This window comes from Manis javanica, chromosome 12 (genome assembly GCF_040802235.1).
Source record: "Manis javanica isolate MJ-LG chromosome 12, MJ_LKY, whole genome shotgun sequence".
Lineage (NCBI taxonomy): Eukaryota > Metazoa > Chordata > Mammalia > Pholidota > Manidae > Manis > Manis javanica.
This window is the reverse complement of record NC_133167.1, coordinates 28,922,256-28,946,133: the sequence shown is the minus strand read 5'-3', so window position 1 is coordinate 28,946,133 and position 23,878 is coordinate 28,922,256. Positions and strand designations below refer to the sequence as shown.

Below are 23,878 nucleotides of genomic sequence, written 5' to 3'. Positions count from 1 at the left end.
ACACTTAACTTGCTTGATGCAATTGGACCTAATGTTTTGTGACTATTTCCTTTTGTTTTAGTACATCTTAGACAGTTCTATGAAGTTAACTATTTTAACCTTAGTGAAATCTTCCCACTTCCCTTTTGTTTAACCGAAGTACTCGTCCTTCACACCACAATTCATTTTTTGTTTTTTTCACAAGTAGCTGCCAATCCATTTCTCTTTCCACTGCTAGAATATCCTTTCCACTTCATTCTGTACATTTTCCATTCTCAGTTCACCTGTAAAAGATACATAAATGTGCACATATTCTGCTTATTGGTCCCAGAACTCTCTTCTACAGATTGGTTGCCTAAACAAACAGCATCAATGGCATATTTTTACACCTTAGTAAAAGCTTACTCTATGAGATATGTATCAGATACTTGTATGTAGCCTTTTTTGTTTGTTTATCTTCCATGAAGATGTATATATATTGAGTTTTCTGTAGAACACCATCAGTTATATATAACACTGAGGGGTTTCTGTTTACCCTCTTTTAAAATAAATAAAAATATATAAACAGGTCCATGAGGCTTCCATTTTCAAATGCTTTTTTTCCATTTTGAAAATAATTGATAACATTTTATAAAGAACATGGCAAGATATAGCCTATGTAAAACTTGTAATGCATGTCTATATAAATAGAATTCTGTGTAAGTGCCAGCATGCTACAGTCAACAAAACTGAAAATATTTTATGTTTTTTTTTCTGGGATAATAATAGTTTTGTTTATATAAATAACATTTGTAAAATACCCTAGCTAAGGAATTCTGATTATCATATATAAAGATAGCATAAAAGTTTATTCTGAAATACTGAAAAAAATGGAATCTTATAGAGTAGAAAGGAACCTTAAAATTCCACCTCCCAAAAAAGTGTCAGTATTTTGAAACGAGATTGCTTACTTTAACAAATTATGAACTACCTTATTAAGTGAATATAAAAATACAGGACTGATTTACTAAAGAGTAGGTATCAGTCTGATACATAGGCTTTATTATGTTCTACAGGAAGGGTTTTGAGTGGGATAAAGAGGTATAGGCAAAACAGACCAAAAAAAAAAAAGGAGAATCAATAAAACCACTCCAAAAATTCTTCTGCTAAAATCTTAAAGTCTGCATTAGACTAAACATTTATATTCCAAAGCCTCTATATAATATGAACACTGTCAGCATGTGGATACATAATACGTTTATTAAGAAAGATTTGTGTTATGCTCTAAGTGCAAAACAATAAAAATATATTACAAGGTAGAGATAATAAAAAGTTTCTGTGGTTAAAGAAGATTTTAGTTTCTGTTTTGAAAGTCTTTGAAATAATACCGTAATCTTAAGAGTGTGACTGCTTTGGATTCAGTCTTCCTCACATACCTACGAATGTACTATAAGTTTGTTATTATATAAAAATGATCACTTTGTGGTCCGTTAAAAGCAATACAACTTTCTCTACCCACCAGACATTTTATATTCAGGATTTATAATGCATACCTACAAAGAGTATTTCACATATGTGTTATATAATGCCTATATTCTCACACAGAAAGTATCAATAATAATCTCTCTTATCCGATGTTGTCACTTTAAGATTTGTTTTGTTTCTAACTTGTATTCCAGGCTTCTGATATAACCTGCTTGACTGAACAAGTTTTAAATATATCAGCAATATCTGAGCAAAACTCATTAGAAATGTATTATCAGATTTCAAATTCCATCATATTCCACAAATGTTAGAAACCGACATGCTCTTTTTTATAGTTATTAATGATAATAGCTTTGTATTGAAAACACATTAAAAATAAGCCTAATCCACTGATGAGAATATATTTAATGTATTTATTTTAGATTGCTGATAATCTAGAGAATACTTCATGCAGAGTGAATTCATCAGGCATTGTGCTTTCTTAATGCTGTTCTCAACTTTCCAGCAAGAAGTCAAAGTTTCACCATTTTCAAGTTGGAGCAGAAAAGCATTTGTAGCAGCTGTAGCTCTTAATTTGACATCTAGTTTCAGGTCATTTTCATGTAAATAAGAAACAATAAAGACCTGCTTATGATTTCCATAACAGGGCTATTTGCTTCAACTGTATCATTTTTCCTCTGGAAATTTTATTTTTTCTCTCTGGAATTAAGGGAGCCAATAATTGCCCATGGTTATTTTTCATCTTTATAAAAATTTATTAGTTCCACTCTTTATTACTCAGAAGCTCCCAGTGTCTTGTACATTTCAGTCATACACACTGTCCATACATGTTTGTAGCTCAGCCTTTCTGTAATCTGGAGTAGGTTAGGCAGGTCAGACTTTCTATTTCTTCTGTAATACATTTTCTCCAGGCTTTGCAGCTTCTTTTCTACCTCTAAAAAAAAAAAAAATTAGGAGGTGAAAATTTAGAATTGTTCCATTGAATATAACTGATGACTTACGGTAAGACAAACAAGTTTTGATTTATAATGCTTTGAACATGCCCATATGTATTACCAACTGTGCCTTCACGATTGTAAAATTTAATCCTGTGCTTTTTCTAACAAATATGTATTTTACTTTATACTTTTCCTCTTTGCTGGGAGGGAAAAAGCCTACTTTATTCTTAAGCTTGGATATGCTTAATTCCATGTATTCTGTCCTCTGTACAGTAATTTTCAAGTGTGTCTCAATGGCAAGAAATTTCATTTCTGTGTACATCCTTTAAATATGTTGATTTATGCAGATTAAGTTAAGGAGGAAGTTATTTTTGGTGATAGTCATTTCCATTTGTTCCTCTTCCAGGAAAAGTATAAGAAATCAGATAGTCTTTTAAACATTTTATTCCCTGCATCTTCTGAACATACCAGCAAATCATGTAGTCCTTTGATTTCTTTCTGCTGTTGAATTTATAGTAGTTGATATAATCCTGAGGTTTTTTTTTTTAAATGTGCCTCATCTGTTTTTTTCAGCAGAGACTCATCTGTACTCTTATTTTTTTATGCCCCAGTGATATGACAAGAACAGTGGAGATTTCTGGGGAAGGAGGCCCCTTGGGAATACATGTAGTGCCGTTCTTTTCATCTCTGAGTGGAAGGTGAGATGTTTTTCCTCTTTCAAAAGCTCATGCTATTGGAAAACTTGACTCAAGCTCATTTTTCCCAAACATTTTTGAGAGGAGGACTAAATGTACATTTCTGTTAATTCAGATGGACACCTCAGGATAGCCTTCTGTTGGCCACCTATGTGTTAGACACAAAATCAAACGATTTATTTCTAGAATGCAGTGAAAAAGAAAAAAATCACAGTTTCTGCATTTACAATTAAGTACTTTCTTAAAGTATTCTTATCAGTGATACATAGTAAATGGAATACTTGGGAAAAGTTTGAACATATTGTTAAATGAATATTGCAGTGGGATTTTTTAATGTTCCAAATACACTTCAACAAGTGAATACAGTAATTCAAAACTGATGTTTCCTGATATTCCTCAGGTATATAAAACTTGGAATCATAAATATTCTCACGTTATAAGTAGATAAGTAGCTCTATCAGAAGCTTGTATATGATTTGATGAGTTTAACTATAGTAACAAAAGGCCATCATGCTATTTTTTTCTGAAATTATATGTAATCAATTAAAATAGAATACGACATCCTTTTGAAATTTTAAAGACGTTAAATTGCTAAATCCACATGGGCAAATGGTAATTTAGATTGTGTCAGCATTTCTTGAAATTTATGTCTACCTAATTAGATATAAAACGTGCTCTACTGATGGAAATTAAAATGTCTGCCTAAGAGTTCATTTTAGTACTATTATAACAACCTTATAAAACCAGTATTAGATATTATGTCACTTTTCAATAAGATGTCTTCCTTTAGCACTAGATTGATATTGAGAAGGGCTCTCTGAAAGAAAGGGCTTTTCTTAAATGAAAATCAGTTTCTCACTCATAGGACATAACTTTAATTAATTTGCTATGTTTATTTTTTTAAATGCATCTTGAAAAGGCAAAACACACCTTATTTTAGCTTAGGACATCAAAGACCAGAAAAGTCAGTGGATTTTCTCAAGGTCATGCAAAATCCAGATCTCCCTACTCATTCCATTGATCTTTCTAGAACAAAAATTTTCCCAAAGGTTATGTAGTATTAATTTACTGTCTCTGCATATTTATTCAATTCAGTCTGCCACATAGTGGGAAGAGCAGATTTAGTCATGATATTTTGGTTGGCATCATTTTCAGCAGGTAGCCATCTGCTACCTATAATTGCGAAGTCATCACCTTTTTTTTGCAAATAACATCTAATGCCAAGCTCTTGCTGGAATGAATGTCCCCTAAAAAGAAATGAACTGAAAAGCTAGTGGCTCTTATTGTCTCATTTCCTGTATGTGTTAATAAGCATGTTTATAAATGTTATGGGTTATGGCACAGGACAAGCTGAGGTTGTTTTTGATAGACAGTGTTTACCCAGTTGTCATGAGAAATTCTAATGGCTTTTGGCAGAAGCATAGTGACAGAGCTTTGTGAAATAGCAGAATGGTTAAATTACCAGGTCCTTTAGCTTAATGAAGCTGGAATAGAACACACGATCATCCCAATTTCCAAAACATGAAGAAATATACAATGTGACAGTCACCGTACTTCATTTTCAATAGTTTGGAGCACAGGTTGACCCTGTAGACCAGAAATCACCTTCTCTCACTTTAGATGAAGCAAACACAGTCAAATTTATTGATTTCCTTCCTTCTCCTTCCTGGGTCCGATTTCTAGCATAACGTCTATAGAATAAAAAATGTTGGACTTACATTCAGAACAACTGGATTTGAAGCTCAGTGTTCTCTTTTTTATAACCTTGAGCAAGTCCCCTAAACTTGCCTCTGTGAATACCAAATTGACGTCAAGTTTGTTGGATTAAATGACATTAAAAACATCAATGCTCCTTGTAAAAACACACAACATATGAACATGCAAATTATCAGTATTGTTATTATTTTGGTTAAAACAGAAGAGCTTCGTTCAGAAATGAACTTTTATAAGTTCATGGTCAACTATTCAGTAACTTGGTGAAATAGTTATATATATGTATATATATATATATATATATACACATATATATATGTTTGTGGGTTTTTTTGCTGTCCACTAGTATTATAGAAAGGAAATTTAATTAAAGAAAACATAAAAAAATAATATGGAAGTGGAGACATGCGCCAATAAAAGTTAAGAAGTAATGAGTACAGGCTGAAACAGCATACTTAACTCAACCCATGTGTCTAGATGTAACTGCATATAGAGCATGTCAGACAAGTGTCTGCCTTCATAATGCCATGTGGTTTTGCTGTGTGAGCACAGGGCAGGGAGAGGGAGCAGAGGGTTAAGGTCATAACAGTATACTTAGTTCATAATTTCCTTCCATTTATTGGTTTGCATAATTATTTTAAATTAGAATTCACATTTAATTATTTACTTAAGACTACTGTAATTGGCTTTGCCTCCAATTTCTTTTCTTTATTAGAAAAAATACTTCCACACCTGTTGAATAAGAGATCTAATCTTAGAAAACCCTGAGCACATTATAATGACTGCTGTACTAGATGAGGCCTCAGTGGATTCATCGGATAGTGTAGCCTACTGTATATGTGGAGAGCCATTGGCTTGCACAGTAAAAATAAGACAAATATAAATATACAGAAAAGCAGAGTCCCTGCAAATAAAAAGCAGCTTAATTTCATTCATTTTTTAAAAATATGGCCTTGTTTTAGAATTTAAAATGGGAAATCTAATTGTTTTTCAGTACATAAAGATAGTATAAGACATGTCTAAGAGATGTTGAGATAAAAATGCTCACCTAGTAGAGTAGCTGAGGCCCTGTGAGACAGTGGGGAGAATGGAATGGGGCAAAGAGAGGGTGGGTTAGTGCCTAAATGATTTTTACAAGAGCAAAAAGCAATTGTTACCCCTCTTATTTTGTGAGACTGCGGATTTCAGCCATCTTTATTGCTGCTCAATAATGCAAATTAACTGGCTCGTCTCTCAAAACTCCTCAGCAGCACTAATTTCTAAGCCCTGAGCGTTTTGGTCCCAAACGAGACAGCTACTATAGGCCACTAGCTTGGAGCAAAGAAGATAAATGATGAGAGATCCTTTTCTCAGCCTTCTCATACTGGTCTGGATGAAATCAAACTGGCAGGAATCCATCCCTTCCATGGAATAGAGAAGGCAGGAGAATTTTTTTGCCAGGGACCAAACTAATAAAATCAGTCAGTTTTACATTTTACCAGAATTACCTCTGACACATGGGTTTTACAGTTGGGCTTATTCTGTCAATAAATTTTTCATGGAAAGTTAAGTTATTTAGATCAGTGAGGTTCACATAGCATATTGCAGCTGTAATATGCTAGCTAAATTGCAACCTAGTGGCCTGAAGGAATTAATTCATCTCCCAAAATGTGAAATTAAATCCTAGGGAGTAACATTACATGACTGATGATGTACTGAATTAAATTAAAGGAAGACTTGAATGCTTGTTAAAAAAATATCACTTACATAAACTAGTTTATAACCACATGTGAGCCTCCTAATGGATCATGTTATTGTGAATCCACCATAACAAAAACCCAAAATGTGAACTATTAGAGAGTTGTTTAATTTAGGAAAGAAACACTATTTTATTTCTTTTCTTTTCTTTTTTTTTTTTGGCATGTCAAATAGTTCAATTTTTAATATTATGTTATAAAATGAAGGTAAGCCTAGTATCTTAAAAACATTAATTGGAATCTCAGATCCTTTATCAGAGAGTAGCTCTGGACCCCTTTGTCTTCCACACAGAATATAATTAATTTACTAACCTCCTAGAGCTAGGAAATGCTGTGTCACAACTCCCACACACTTGCAGCTAAGTCCCTGCGCCATCCCTTCAATAGTGGTGTGATTCTTTGCTGTTCTATCTCCTCAGCACACTGTATTCATTTAACCCTTTTGAAGTAAAGACCTAAATATTACTGCATGTGATTCTCACTGTCTTGAGATGAACTGAGCTCATTAAGTGAACTGGGACCCTGAAGGCAGATGTCCCACCTTGTGGCTGCCCCAAACAGAAAGGTGGTTTTCTTCTCCACTTCCGTTAGAGACTGCCCTTTCTCCATGCTGACCCTATTATTCACCTATAAACTGTGCTCATAGTTTATTTAGATTTCAGATTTAATACAAAGAGACTATGTAATAGCACACAAGGCCCCTATACTAGAGAATAACCAAACAGAAAAACAAGAGGATGAGGAAGACAGAAGGGGCCAAAGCTACTCCCTGATAAAGGATCTGAAATGAAAATTCGTATTTTTAAGATACAAGGCTTCCCTGGTATCTTAAATCTCCACACCGAGCAGATTCCTCGTGGAAGACCCATCTGTCTTTCTTACTCTAGGACACAGGTAGGAGGACCCTGACTGCCACAAGGAGGACAATCTGCAAATGAGAAATAGATAAACTATACACATTTGATTTCTTTTCATTTTCAGTTTGGATACTGCCAGTATGTGATCGAATAGTGCACACACACACATATAAAGTTTAATTCTTTATTTTTATTGCTGTAGTTCTCTTTCCCCTTCCCTTTTTTTCCAACCACTCCCCTCCTGCCTCTAAGCCACAGCCACAAAGTGCCAGCTCCAGGTAACCTCTCTGAATCCAGATTCTTCCTGGTTGAAATTTCAGACAACTCTTCCCAAAGCCCTGTCTTCCTCATGTCATTGTCTTGCTCAGAAACAGTGAGAGGTGGGTGTGTAACTCCAACCTTGTCAGATTAAGTCCATCATCTCCTCACACAAACCCAGCCTGCACACACATGGCGCATCCTCCCTACCCACATATTCTTTCTCTCCTGTCCCAATCGTACTCATTCTTCTGACCCAGTTTATGTCCGGCTTTCTCCCTAGATCCTTCTGTGAAGACTCTAGTCTATTGATGTCTCCAGTTTTTCTGTTTGGTTTTGTTAACTTCTAATGTACTCCAAGCCTGTACTGACCAGTTGTCCTGGTCCCACAGCCTTGTCTCATACCACTCCATCCTGCGCACATAGAAAACGCTCAACACGTACTTGATTCAGTGGCACTGAAAATGGGACTGAACTGCCTTCTAAACTGAGTAATATTATCTGTGCTTAAATGTTTGCTTCTTAAAATGCAAATTACTGGAAAAGTAGTAAAACTACAAAAGATTACAGGGGATATCTGTTCCTCTCCTACCACCAAACATTGTTGCCTTGGCATTGACTCGTACATACTTACAACAGTCGCCTGTGATGTCCTCCAAACCGCAGTCCTTTGCATCCTCACCTCCACTGAGCTGCACTGGCCTTTTCTAAGTACACTGCAAGCCTAAGAAATGGAATCATAGACTAATATACTTTGGGTTGGGGTTTATGTTTATTTGTCTTGATGAGCTTTTTCTCTATTAGTGACTTTTTTTTACTAAGGATATAAATAACAGTTGCCTGAATGTAAAGCATTATTTCTTTCATAAATAGAAATCAATACTTTTTTCTGAATAGTTGCTAGTAGAGAAATAATTAGCATATTATTATTCAGTAATTCTATGTCAACCTAAATTTTGCCTTTAGAATTCTAGGACTCTTCATTCGTGGCATTGAAGAAAACAGCAGGTCCAAGCGGGAAGGACTATTTCATGAAAATGAGTGTATTGTAAAAATCAACAATGTGGACCTCGTAGACAAAACCTTTGCTCAGTAAGCATTTTTTCATTGTTTTTATTTACTTTATTGATCCATGGAGAGTTTATAATAATTACCAAGCTCAGTATAATCAAAACTGTAGGTAGGATTTCTGGTCATTCCCTTTGAATGACCCCAGGACATCCATTTTCAAATGCATCCTATGTTTTAGCATACTCAAAGGTGGCCTGCACATGTTCCTGACAGCCCTAAGAATGATGAACCACAGAGCGGGGCTTCCTACCTGGTTGTCTTTCTGGAACAGCGGGAGATGTGTTTGTTTTTATTGGGCTATGGGTCAGTTAGACTAGTATTTAATGACTCTTCACAGATTGTTAGTTTAGCTTATTAGTTAACTTTGTGTCGGCAGTCTAACCCAAACTAAATATCTGTGAGAGATGTCTGTGAGGACTCACGGAATAATAGAAACAAATGAAAAAAATTAAAATATTATCCTAAAAGAAACCGTCTCTCTGCATGCAAAAATTTTATGGGGATAGGTTCCTGCATTAGAATTAGATATGTAGCAGTCTGATATATACAAAATGTATGTTAGCATTGCAGTGGGATTTGGGAGCAAGGAAATAAATACTAATTAATACTCCTTAGTAATGAGCATCAGCCGCTCTTGTTTCTGACCAAAACAATTCATGATAGATCTTCTCTGTGGTCATTAGTTGCTAATACTGTATGTTTGGCGGTGGAGGAGGTAAGCGGTTGTGGGTGGGAGGGGGCAGTGGGCACTAGCTGCTTAAGTGTGGAAAGAAATAAATCCTTAAACGTGTATTTCTTAAAATATTGAATAATAGATAATATAATTATTAATAATGATACTATTTTTTATATCACTGTGCCTTTTATAAGGATTTAATTAGGCATGCAAGGCATGCCTATTCTGTACAGGTGGAATCTGAAGCTCATAAAAATTCAGTATGGAGTTAGTATGTAGTAGAAACTGACTCCTAGCCAAGGAAATGACCAGAAGAGTTGAGCTGCCTCTGTGAAATCTTCTCCCCCTTCTCCTAACAACTTGGGGAATTAAGTACTTCAGTAAGGGACTGGGGCTCAAGTAGCAGTTGAAATTTTTATTAATTGTTACTTGGTATGGCTGAGTAACAGAGACTTAAAATAAAGGTGAGTTAAACAAGATTACTTCTTTTCCTAAGAACAAGTAAGTTTGGAGGTGGCAGCCCAGAGTTGATCACTTCTGACTCTCAAGAAATAGGAAAGAGAAATAGAAGAAGAAAAAAGTTTCTGCCTCCCAGATGAGCCAGCTTTCCTTTAAACTTCTCTTACATATCATTGGCAAGAAAGGCTGGGAAAGGTAGTTGTTGTACCTAGTCATAAGGCATCAGGGGACATGGGAAATAGGAGAGGAAAAGTAGTATGAAACTTGAGGAAGAACACACAATACTTAGGAAAAAAATGTGAAGCAAATAGATGTGCTCTATAATAGGATAATGGGGAGGGTGCATGCTGGATTGACAATCCACTGTGACGTTCGGCACGGCCAGTGCACCTAACAGATGTCTCCATGAGGAAATATTTGTGCCAAAATGGAACTTCAGGAACACAACCCATGTTAGAGAAGATCTGTACTTTATAACAAAATCCTAAAAGGAAACTAATTGATAATCTGGTCAATAATGTGGAATCATTTTTTTCCATCTAAAATTAAAGCTTGCTTTTATATGTACTTCAGTAATCACCTCTTGATGGATTTCCATTAGAAACAGTTAAAAGTTGTGGGTCTTTGGACAAATAACTTAAATCTCTTATTCTCAATGCCCTCATTTTGCAAAATGAGAGCTAATTATACTTCTCTGAGATTAAATGAGATTAACTAAGAAGGTTGTTAAGAAGATTAAGTGGGAGAATTATGCATCTAAAAAATGCATGTGTAGCCCAGTGCAGGGGTATCTGGTGAGCAAGTCATAAGTGGTAACTAGTATTTAGTTAGCAAAATCATACTGATAGTAGTTAGTGCTCGCATCTCCTATTCTTACGCTGCTGTGCCTCTCCTACTGTCATCATGTGTGGAGCTTTGGAGGGCGTCCTACAAAGCAATATTGTTACAAGTTACTAACTCTTTTTCAAGGGCTCAAGATGTCTTTCGTCAGGCAATGAAATCTCCAAGTGTTCTCCTCCACGTGCTTCTACCCCAAAACCGTGAACAGTATGAAAAATCAGTCATTGGACCTCTTAACATTTTTGGTAACAATGATGGCATTTTGAGAACAAAACCACCACCTCCTGTCCATGGAAAATCAGGAATTAAGACCACAAATCTCACAGGAATAAGCAGTCCTGAAGAAGATGCATCCACTTCCCTGCAACAAAGCAAGAGCCCCCGAGTACCGAGACTGGGTAGAAAGCCATCCTCTCCCTCACTTTCCCCTCTCATGGGGTTTGGGAGCAAGAAAAATGCAAAGAAAATTAAGATTGACCTAAAGAAAGGTAATTATTAAGTGATGTTTAATAGCATTCTATTATTGTAACATGTAAAACTCCTTAAGAGAAATGCATTAAGACTAATTTCGTTAATTCTCTCTTCATTTAATTGCATCAGAGAATAGATTTAAGTGTATATGTAGGTAACTTAAATTTCATGAAATTATAGTACTTTCTTATCCTTTTCTCCTGGAGAGGGTAGATAATTTGAAACAAGAAAATTTGAAAGACATGTTGGAAAATGGAAAGAATCATTGCAAAACTGGTAGAAACAGATAGTGATATTGTAGCACAAGTGAATGCTGCATAGGCATTAAAATCCAGTTGTCCCTGTTTTGAGCAAGGTTAGTGTTTCTTGAAGTATCTTTTAGACCAAGTCCAAAAAGGCAATATATTGTTTCAGGTCCTCTAAGATAGGTTTATGCAAGCAGAAAGTTTACTCGTCAGAAAGCAAATATCTGATGATTATCAGTTTCACTAATTCAGAATTGCAAACAATTTTTCAAAACATGCTTCATTTCAAAAGCATATATAATCTTTTCTTTCTTCATCTTTTCAACATTTCTATGCATTTCAAGCCCTGATCAGTGAGACCAGATCATGTAGATCATGTGCATGCATTCATATTTATATGATATTATACATACACGTAAGCATTCATGCACCTCTGTGCTTTTGTTTATTTTGTAAATTTCTCTAGATAAACTCTTCCCCTACTGTAGTTTTCTGCAATCTGAGTTAATTTTCAAGACTCAGTTGAAAAGAAACCAGGATCTCTTGTTTGAATTAAGATTCTTAATTTTGAATTTGAATTAGATTCTTATTTAAATTAATAGATAATTTAATGATCACAAGATAGTTTCAGAATACTTATTAATGTATATCAAAAGTATCAAGTTACATGTACCTTTAAGTAATACAAAGAGATTATTCTGAAAGATCCTGTGGTCAAAATTTGTTCCCCTTATAAGAATTCTATACTTGGAAGAAAATGTGTTGGCTGGGAGGCACAAATACTCCAGTATGCTTACCAATTAGGCTCTTTATATAAATTCATCAGTTGTGTTTTCATACAAATTATCCAGCTGTGTATCACATTTGGGGTTGAGTGCTTTGAGGATAGAAAAATCAGACACAGAATGTAACTCTAAAAATCAATCAGAAAGCCTTGAATGCAGAAATAAAGCATATGATAAAGTCATACTTTGGGAGGATTACTGTGACAGCAAAAAAGATACTCTGAGGAAGAGACCAGACAGCAAAGGATCAGTAAAGGGTATATTGCACCTGTTTAAATGTAATATATATATGCATCTGCAGCTGATAAGGTGTAAGAGAGAAGAGAGAGGAATTGCAGTTTCTCCTGAGATTTTTCAGCCAGTGTGGCTGGTAAAAATGGAGATGTCATTACTAGTAATTAGGATTTTTTAGTATATGAGTGTATTTGAAAAAGCCATTATCTGAATTGGAGAAAGGGGTTCATAGTGAAGTTTGAAATGCTGGTGAAAGTGTCTGCATGGTAATATTTAGGAAGCTGACACCAGAGAGATCAGGGCCAAATAGACTTAGGGTCAATCTATAGGGAGATGGTAGATGGAGCTCAGAGCTGGCAAAAGCAGAGAGTCTAGGTCAGATCTTTGTGTATCTGAGAGAATAGTGGGTAAGAACGAGAACATGACAGACCTGATGTGATTGTAGAGCTAAGAAAATGATCAGAAAATAAAGATATGAAAACCAAGGTGGGGAATTAACTTCAAGATTGGTGAGATATATCAAAGCTAGAGAAGGGAAGATCAGAATGGGGAGAATTACTGGATGTGGTGGGTAAGTCGTTGGTGACAGAAAAAGATTGAAAAAGCAGTAAGACTGAAGCAAGGATTCTTTAGGGTAGAGAAATCTGAGCAGATTGAGTGAAAAAAATACAAACTCAGAGAGATGGGAGTTCAAGAGAATGGGACCAGATCAGCAAGAGTGAGTGGTGGGATAGTGGGATGCAACACACAGGGATCCAGACACAGGGAGGGGGGAGCCCCAGGTTGGGCAGTTGATGGGAGAGCCTGGCAAAACTCATGCCAGTTGGTCATTTGCTTCTTACATTGTTGAAAAATCAACCTCTTGAGTGCATGGCATTTCTTCTAGGACCTTAATGAATAAAAGTGTTAACACATCTGCATTGGACCCTGAATTCACTCTGATACCATCAAGGCCTGTCAGGAACTGTAGTCTGTATTTGCAACCAGATCAAATTAAGCATGTTTAAAATATTTTCTGGAATGTAAACATTTTACTTACTCTACAGTAGTCAATTTTACTGGAAGATTAAATATACTATTACTCCGGCTTCAGCTGACCATGCATTTTCCTGGTCTTACACACTAGGCCCTGAAGGACTTGGTTTCACTGTTGTTACCAGAGACTCTTCCATACATGGTCCTGGTCCCATTTTCGTAAAAAACATCTTACCAAAGGGCGCAGCAATAAAAGATGGCCGCCTGCAATCAGGGGACAGAATTTTGGAGGTAAGAATGGAATTAATATCAGTAATAAAATATTCCTTGGTGTTTAAATAAATAAATAGAAATATATTAATATATTTTAAATAGAACATGTTGAAAATTATTCCTTATAGACAAGATAAGGACTTTAATTATAAAACTAGGTAATGAGCAGCCTAACTTTGTAAGTCTCCACTAAGGTCAGTGATATGGGGACAGGTAATACTGAAAACTTTCCCCTATCTTCTCTTTCTTACTTTTACCTCTGAGAGTCCCTGGGGAATTTTGATGAAATCCAAAAATTCTTCATATATTCAATTAGAGCTAAGAATTTCAATGTTATACCCAAGTTCCAGTAACTGTTTCTTTAAACTTCTCACAAGAATGGGCCAGTTTGTCTCAGGTTGATCTATGCCTATAGAGAAGTATTTGGAACTGTCCCAAACAATAGGCTTTTCTTTGTCCCATTTAGTTTTGTTTTATGGCATCATCTTCTTGGCTAAATATATATTGTCAACTTACCTTTTAAGAAACCATCTTCATGGAAACTGGCTGGTTCCATTTGACTTCCTCATGACATGAAAGCAACCCTAGATTTCATGTAGTTCTACACCATGAAAGAAGATGTACCAAATGACTCATATAGCTCCAATTAGAATTCCCGATAATCTATGATAACGTGGTGAAAGTAATTTTCTAAACATGGAGAACACTATAAAAATCATAACAAAAGACTCTTATTTCCAGAGAAATCTGCCTTGTGATTATGATCCATTTTTGCTTTTTGTATGAGGCAGAAAGTTGGGCTAGTTAGGCCTTTGAAATCCACTACTTTCCTATTTAAGGAATCAATCTCTACTGTCAGTTTGATTTCCTCCTCATAAGAATGTGACATCTTAGGAGAAACTGCTTGTACAAATTGCTGACTGAGACTGTCTAGCACCATAAGAATGATGGTCAGTATATTACTGGTATTTTAAACATGGTTTGTTTGGTTCCATGTGTTCAGTCTTCATTTTCCAGAGCTTCATTGATCACAGGAGCCCATTCACTATTTACTTTCAAAACAGTCCAATGTAGGATATGGCAAGTGTTGTAATTATGGTCGTTTGTATGATTGCATTCGTTAGGTAAATGGCAGAGATGTCACTGGCTGTACTCAGGAAGAGCTTGTGGCCATGCTGAGGAGCACCAGGCAGGGAGAGACAGCATCGCTGGTCATCGCCCGTCAAGAAGGAAATTTTCTTCCCCGAGAACTGGTAATGTTCAGATTATAGTCTTGCTGAATTTTCAGTGCATGATATGTGCAATATGATCAAATCACAATAAAAATCTTAAAAGAAAAAAAAAAACTGGAAGGAGAGACACCCAGATTGGTGAGATAATGAGAGATTTTAATTTTCTCCCTTTTTTTAAATGAACACATATTATTTATTTTATTATTGAAATACTCATTTAAGAAAGCTATAGAAAATCCAAAGAACTTTTATACCTAATAACAAAGAATAATAGTTGTGATAAAAATACTTTGAAATACTCCCCCATTTTTCCTCTCCTTTATATAAGAAATGACAAAGGCACAAATAGGTGACAGGACAGGTTCTCAGAGGTACCATCAGAACAGTAGGGGTTAGTTGAGAAAATTGCATATAGTTAGCTTGAAAAAGAGAAAGGGTGGGACACATGATAATTGTGATCAAATATGTAAAGGGCTATTGTATAGATTAAAAAGTAGACTTAATTTCTTTCCTCAGATCATTTATAATCATATATTTACTTATGTATTAATGCAACAAACAATTTACTGAGTATTTGCTGTGCACTAAATTGAAGGTTCTGGGAATGCAAAAATGGTTAAGACTCATTTCTTGCCCTCATTAAGCTTATATCAAAACCAGTAGTTAGATGCAATATTACAAGAAATTTAGGATATTGAAACAGAGCCTGCCCACCATCTGTCAAAGATGCTGTAGCAAAAACTGTCTCATTGATAAGGTGATAAGACTGTTTTAACTATTAAGATATCTACGCTGAGCCTGATATTCTGTTACATATGTTTCTGTTCATGTTTGAATATACAGCCTCCCCGAGTCACCTCTCATACATCCGTGCTCCTCAGTACTGACCCGTGGACCCCTTCCCTCTGTGTTTCTGTGGCATGGAGTTCCCTTTTCATCTTTTGTTCTCTTTCACATCATCTCATCCATTTTTCCCCTTGCCCTATTTTGTGCATTGGGAAGATCTTCAGTGAAATAGGGAAGGGAAGGAGAATGAGTGGTGTAAGCCATAAAGATCACAATCCCGCTGCCTTTGCCCTGCTTGACTCCTCCTTACCCAGCCATTGTGGAAGGCAGAAACCTGAATTTCTGTCTCACCTCTTCTCTGAAGCTCCTTCTTTTTCCTAGAGAGAAATTCTACAGAAACTTGGAGTGTGGCTCTGTTTTCTCTAACATACAGATGCAGTCTTCCTTCAATCTTTAATTTATCCAAAGACCTTGGTCTTTCTCTGCATGGGTCAAAGTGAGAAGAAACAATTAAAAAGGAGGCAGCATGTATATATAAATCGAAGAAAATCCTTTCACTTCTTGTCCAATTCTTTGACTGTTGGAGGTAAAAACTCAGAAAACCTCAGGGGGGGATCTTGTACTTTTTCAGGGATAGGAGAATAAGGAGAGAAGTTTTGAGTGCATATTGTTTTGAACTATGGTCCTGGAAGGAGTAAACCCTGCATAGAAAGAGAAGCATCCCAGCCTGCCCCTACACTTGCCAAAGGGCCTACAGACAGAGCTCCAACTGAGAACTCAAACCCTCACTTGGGGAGCCCTTAGCTTCCCATCTAGTAGTTCCTTATACCCCTTGCTCATATGTCTCCCAGTTTCCCAATTTCATGGCTAATATCTTCCTAGAAGCTCTTCCCCAACCCAGTGGGGGGGGGAATGGGTTGTCAATCTTATCCCACTTTGGAACTCTGAATTCATTCTCGACCAAAGACAGTTACAAGTGGAAGTTATTGAATGTAATAGAACTTTCAGAGGAAAGGGAGCTGAAAGAATCAGTGAAGGCCAACTCTAATTTTGCAATTGAGAAAACAGGTCCAGAGTGGGTGAGCACCCTGTTCCTGGTACCATATTGAGCAGAAACAAGAAGCCTAGGTTAGTTTCATCTTTGGGATTCAATACCCTGTACTCAGCTTCTGTATTCACCATTTAATGTGTGATCTAGAGCAGCTCACAGAATCATTCCAGTTTCCTCATCTGTAGTGTTAGATTGTTGTCAGGATTAAAAGAGAAGACATGCAAAGCAAGTAGCATCGTTTCTTACTAACTGTAAGTTCTCAATATATGTTCACTATAACTATTTCTCCTATTACATTACCACTTAGTAAGAAACCAGAAGTGGTACAACAGAAATATAATACATACTTTAGACACTTTATGGGGCAAGTAGATTTATTCAGGGTTGCCTGGAACTAACCACTACTTTGAGCATTGATTGTTTTTTGTTTTTTGTTTTTAAATATATTCTAGTATCCAAAGCACTGAACCACAAACAGAAATTTTATAACCAACCAGACAAAAGTCAGGCAGCCTGTATGTATTATTTCACTGTCATTTAATAGAATTTAACAAAATTTGATTTCTATCCCAGAAAATGAGCCCACCCAGGAGCATATTAAATTAATTGTGCAACTGTGAGATTATGAATGCAAATAAATTATTTGTCTTCATTGCTTTTAGTTTTATACAAAATTTGGAAGTCATGTGGTTAGGATCCATTCTCCTAAAATTCTCCGGCAAATGGTCTAGACTCTAAAAAATATTTAATTGACATCTAACTATCTAAATAGGTGGAATATTCTTTGTAATCACAGCAAAGCAAGAGTACTTGAAACATACAGACACCTAGTAATGTGGACCCAGAAACTTTGTTTTGGAGAACTATGAAATAATATTCTTTTCCAACCCAAATGCCTGCCTCGAGTGCTAAGGAGCAAGGGCCATATAGGAAGTTTAAGGAGCAGTCATGTTTGGTACTACTTAGTGCGATTACTTCTTAGTGTGGCATGCCCTGATCCATTTGAAAGAGCAGGATGACGAAGAGTATGCTATGTTATCCATCTCTGTATTTGTCTTTCAAAAAATTGAAGATGGTATCACTTTGTCCTCTTCTCCCTTAGGGTGATTGATGCACACACTTGACTTCCTACTGAAAATCTGGCAGGATAAAGGAAAACCAGCACTTCCTGCTTTTGTCTTCTTCTATCTCCTTGGAAGAAAACAAACTGTGTTTATTATTTTCCTGTTCTGAGAAACTGTCTTCTCCTTTTGCTGAAGCCCTGCTCTTTTATGAGCTCTGTACCCTCTTAACAGCAGTGCTCTGCCTATTTTCTGACAGTTAAGTCTTCCTTACTTCCTCATTATCATTAGCTTCTTGGAAAATATTAAAACTTACAGTGAGAGAGTCCGCGGTCAGCAATTATACAGGAAGTCCCAGTACAGGATGGTCTCTCGGATGTAACCGTCTGTCATTCCAAAGGCCTTAGTATACATTTCCTGGTCATTTCTCCTGAGCAGCCACATAAGAGAACTGTGCTGAATTCTTAAATTTGCTGATCCATATTCTTCTTCTTGAACAATTGGTTAGCATCACAAATTTAGCAGCACATTTTAGTCAACCTTCCTTCTATATGTGGCCATCTGGGTTAAAAAATCAAATGTAATAAATAGCAAATAGAACTGATGTAATAGCATCACAACTAGCTAGCTCTTTCTAGTATCTTGACCAAAGGAAGTATGCTTCAAAGATGATCTTTCCAGAATCCCAGTCTGGAAAATCCTTTGGTATTCTCACCCCCTGACTGGGTAAGAGTTTATTAAAGAGGTGCTCACATAAGGAACATTTCTGTAAAAAGGACTTTGAGATTTGTATTGGTGATAGAATCAGAAGAGGAAGCTATTGTGTCAGCATCTCCACTTGAAATACAAACTGTGCTACTTAATTGGTTTGTTTGGTCTATTCTAGAGACATGGTCTGCAAGTTCTTTTCTATCCCTGATACCTAAAAAATTATCTTTTCCTATGCAAAGTGTCAGATAAAGCTGTCTTTCTATTTAGGAAATTTCCAGAAAAACTGAAGGTTTTCTATTTATCTCATGCCTTAACTTTTTAAAGAGCTTCAGAGAAAGAGAGAAACTGTGTTATTTGCTATGCATGTGTGTGTATGCATATGTCTTCTTTCGTTTATTGTGGAAAAAGGAATGTTCTGCCACTTTTTTGTTAACTCCGTTAATGTTTCATATTCTGACCTGCTGCCTTATCTTTAAATTATCCTGAAAATCACAGCAACCCCTGGTGGGTATAACAAGCTGAGAAAATTTTGAATGTATTTATAATTTCTACCTGCCAAGTTGCCTGCTATTAAATGCTGGCCTCTGCAAGTGGGATTAACTGTATTTCAAGCAAGCAAGTTGTACCTGCCTGGCATGATTGAGATCCAGAAGTTGGCCATGTTTGTCATGCTGATTTTCCCTTCACTTAAGAATATTGCTTTTTCTGAGGAAAAAAAATGACACACACATGTATGAAGATGCCCTTAATAGTTGCTGAGCTTTGTGTACACCAACACTACCATATTTTTCCTGTACCTGTGACTACCTTAGCAAATGAAATGTGGTTCCAACTGCTTCACTGTTTATCTTCCTATGAAGTGAAAAATACACACCTTTACATGTCAAATTGTTTAACATTATAAATCATGCAAGAATTTTGGTTGGAAATCTTAGATGAACTTCATTTAACTGGTATATTATTTTATTCCCCCTTCAGCTATTAGATTCAAATGATTCCATGCTAAATTAACCAAGGTACTTAAGGAAGAATGAATATTATAGCAGTTACTTGTGGATAAGTAGCAGAAATTGAAGGATTATTTCAAAATGACTTTTCTACCTAAACCCAAACACAAGAGTTATATTTTCAAATTTAAATAATTATGCAAAAATGAAAATGCATTGCCATATTTTATGATTCTCCAAGTAAAACCATTCTAGTGACTTAAGATATAGTCCTTGCTAAGATACAGTCTTCATTTCTGCTTTTCCCTACAATAATTTCCATTTTCTTCTTAGTGCATTCCCATTCAACCAATATGTATTTAATCCCAGTCAAGGCTGTACAACCTGAATTCAGAAGATGAATGAGATATCTACCTATCCTCAAAGAGGTTCTAGCCAATGAAGAAAAGAAGAATGCAGTTAAGTGTTATGGGGATTCAGAGTTGGAGAACAAGAAAACCTTAAGGTTTTCTTGAATTTAACTAGTTGGGTCTTACTGATTCTGTAGGATTTCAAAATGGACAGCTAGAACAGTGAAGAAAATAGCATCTTCAAATACTCAGAGATTGGAAAATACAAAATACATTGAGGAGACAATAGGCAGACCAACTTGACAGATTGTTGAGCAAAGAGCTAACATGAGAAGTACTGTTGTTTGGAATAAATTAGGAGAAAAGGGACGTTAGGACACCTGCTAGGAGCTTACTGTATTTCACTAAAATTTAATAGTTAGGAGCTTTGGGATATGGGATCTGTTAGATCTGGGTTGAGCCCTGGATCTACCATGGATTGGCTGATTGTCATAATTAGGTAACTCCCCCAAATCCCCATTCTTCATCCCTAACATGGGTGTCAATATTGTCTACCTAAGAGACTGTTAGCATTCAGTGAGATGCATGTAAATTACTTAGAATGGAGCACATAGTATGGGATTCAGCAAATGCTGCTTGTTACTGCTATCATCATTGCTCATCTGAATGAGACATAATAAGTGTACAAGTTAGGGTTCCCCACCCATTGGGAAAGGGAAGAGATATGGAGGTAGAAAACTTTGGTTTTGGCACTTGATGGATATCAGGGTGAGGGAGTGAGGAGTATCAATAATGCCAGTTGTTTGAATTTAGATGTCTAGGGATAGCATTAAATATCTACAGGCTGAGACTTATCAAGAAAAAAAGAGAGCGTACACATATGAACAGTATGAGAAATGAGAAAGGAAAAATCACTACAGACACCACAGAAATACAAAGAATTAATAGAGAATACTGTGAAAAATTATATGCTAACAAATTGGATAACATAGAAGAAATGGACAATTTTCTAGAAAAATACAACCTTCTAAGACTGACCTGGGAACAAAGAGAAAATCTGAACAGACCAATTACCAGCAATGAAATTGAATTGGTAATCAAAAAACTACCTAAGAACAAAACCCCTGTACCAGATGCCTTCACTGCTGAATTTTATCAGACATTTATAGAAGACCTAATACCCATTCTCCTTAAAGTTTTCCAAAAAAGTACAAGAGGGGGGGATACTTCCAAACTCATTCTGTGAGGCCAGCATCACTCTAATACCAAAACACCACACACAAAAAATATTACACACCAATATCCCTGATGAACATAGATGCAAAAATACTCAACAAAATATTAGCAAACCAAATTCAAAAACACATCAAAAAGATCATCCATCATGATCAAGTGGGATTTATTACAGGGATGCAAGGATGGTACAATATTCAAAAATCTATCAACATTATATACCACATCAACAAAAAGAAGGACAAAAACCACATGATGATCTCCACAGATGCTGAAAAAGCATTCAAAAAAATTCAACATCCATTCATGGTAAAACTCTCAACCAAATGGGTATAGAGGGCAAGTACCTCATAAATATTAATAAGTATAACATAATATACAACAAACCCACACCCAACATCATACTTAACAGTGAAAAGCTGAAAGTTTTTCCTCTAAGATGATGAACAAAACAGGGATGCCCATTCTCACCAATTTTATTCAACATAATACTGGAGAGCCTAGCCATGGAAATCATCAGACAACACAAATAAATAAAAGGTATCCAGATTGGTAAAGAAGAAGTCAAACTGTCCCTGTTTGCAGATGACATGATATTGTACATAAAAACCCTAAAGAAACCACCCCAAAACTACTAGAACTAATAACTGAATTCAGCAAAGTTGCAGGATACAAAATTAATACACAGAAATCTGTTGCATTCCTATATACTAAAGATGAACTAACAGAAAGAGAAAACAGTTCCATTTACAAGTGCACTAAAAAGAATGAAATGCCTAGGAATAAAGCTAGCCAAGGAGGTGAAAGATCTGTACCCTGACAACTATAATACACTCATGAGAGAAATCAAAGAAGATACCAATAAATGGAAATACATCCCATACTCATGGATAGGAAGAATTAATATTGTCAAAATGGCCATCTGGCCTAAAGCAATCTACACATTCAATGCAATCCCTATCAAAATACCAACAGCATTCTTCAACGGACTCGAACAAATGGTTCTAAAATTCATATGGAACCACAAAAGACCCCGAATAGCCAAAGCAATCCTGAGAAGGAAGAATAAAGCTGGGGGGATTATGCTCCCCGACTTCAAACTCTACTACAAAGCAACAGTAATCAAAGTAATTTAGTACTGGCACTAAAACAGACCCATAGGTCAATGGAACAGAATAGAGAGCCCAGATATAAACCCACACATATATAGCCAATTAACATACAATAAAGGAGCCATGGATATACAATGGAAAAATGACAGCCTTTTCAACAACTGGTGTTGGCAAAACTGCACAGCTACATGTAAGAGAATGAAACTGGATTACTGTCTAACTCCATACACAAAAGTAAGTTCAAAATGGATCAAAGACTTGAATGTAAGTCATGAAACCATAAAACTCTAGGCATAAATCTCTTGAATATAAACATGAGCAACTTTTTCCTAATACATCTCCTGGGGCCAGGGAAACAATAGCAAAATGAACAAATGGGATTACATCAAACTAAAAAGCTTCTGTACAGCAAAGGACACCATCTGTAGAACAAAAAGGCATCCTACAGTATGAGAGAATATATTCATAAATGACTTATCTGATAAGGGGTTAACACCTAAAATATGTAAAGAGCTCACACACCTCAACACCCAAAAAGCAAATAAACCAATTGAAAAATGGGCAGAGAATCTGAACAGACAATTATCCAAAAAAGAAATTTAGATGGCCAACAGACACATGAAAAGATGCTCCACATCAGTAATCATCAGGGAAATGCAAATTAAGACCACAATGAGATATCACCTCACACCAGTAAGGATGGCCAGCATCGAAAAGACAAACAACAACAAATGCTGACGAGGATATGGAGAAAGGGGAACCTTCCTACATTGTTGGTGGGAATGTAAATTAGTTCAACCACTGTGGAAAGCAATATGGAGTTTCCTCAAAAAACTCAAAATAGAAATATCATTTGACTCAGGAATTCCCCTCCTAGGAATTTACCCAAAGAAAACAAGATCCCTGATTCAAAAAAATGTACGCTCCACTATTTACAGCACTATTTACAGCAGCCAAGATATGGAAGCAGCCTAAGTGTCCATCAGTAGATGAATGGATAAAGAAGATGTGGTACATATACACGATGGAATATTATTCAGCCATAAGAAGAAAACGAATCCTACCATTTGCAACAACATGGATGGAGCTGGAGGGTATCATGCTCAGTGAAATAAGCCAGGCAGAGAAAGACAAGTACCAAATGATGGCACTCATTTGTGGAGCATAGCAACAAAGCAAAAACTGAAGGAACAAAACCTCAGCAGACTCACAAGAATGGACTAACAGTTACCAAAGGGAAAGGGACTGGGGAGGGTGGGTGTGAAGGGAGGGAGAGGGAGAAGAGTAACCACAATACATATATATCCATCCACAGGCTGGTTTAGAGGAGAAAATAATTATTGTGTCCTAAAATTTTCTTCCTTTCATGGATTCCAAGCCCCACCAATTCCAAGCATCAGCATTTTTTTCCTTCTCCCCACTTTCTAGCTTTCCCAACTCTTCTCACTGGTTTACAATGTTACCAGTGCCTTCTACTCGCCAGACATTTGCTCGGCCTAGGATTCCCCCTCCCTTCCCTTTCACCTCACAAGCCGGTGAGATACTGACTTACAGGTCACTTCCTCCAACCCCCAGGCCTGGGTTCAAAAGCTACACTTAGTTTTTATTCAGATTCAGGAAATCCCTTACCCGACCCTGAATCACACATGGTTAAAATTTCTCCATTAGACGTTAAGAGCTGTAGAGAAATAGCAATTAAGAGCCCAGGGAGTCATGTGGCCTGAAA

General features: G+C 36.2%; 1 protein-coding gene across 10 annotated transcripts in view; it reads left to right on the top strand.

Annotated features, from left to right (window-relative positions):
- PARD3B (par-3 family cell polarity regulator beta) overlaps positions 1-23,878 on the top strand; it is a 1,156,296-nt gene that overhangs the window by 714,864 nt on the left and 417,554 nt on the right. For all 10 annotated transcript variants that reach the window (XM_037009251.2, XM_037009249.2, XM_073218305.1 and 7 more), the window contains 5 exons: positions 2,993-3,079; positions 8,607-8,732; positions 10,816-11,174; positions 13,548-13,687; positions 14,794-14,922. In XM_037009251.2, coding sequence (XP_036865146.2) covers positions 2,993-3,079; positions 8,607-8,732; positions 10,816-11,174; positions 13,548-13,687; positions 14,794-14,922 — 841 coding nt within the window. The remainder of the gene's footprint in view (positions 1-2,992; positions 3,080-8,606; positions 8,733-10,815; positions 11,175-13,547; positions 13,688-14,793; positions 14,923-23,878) is intronic.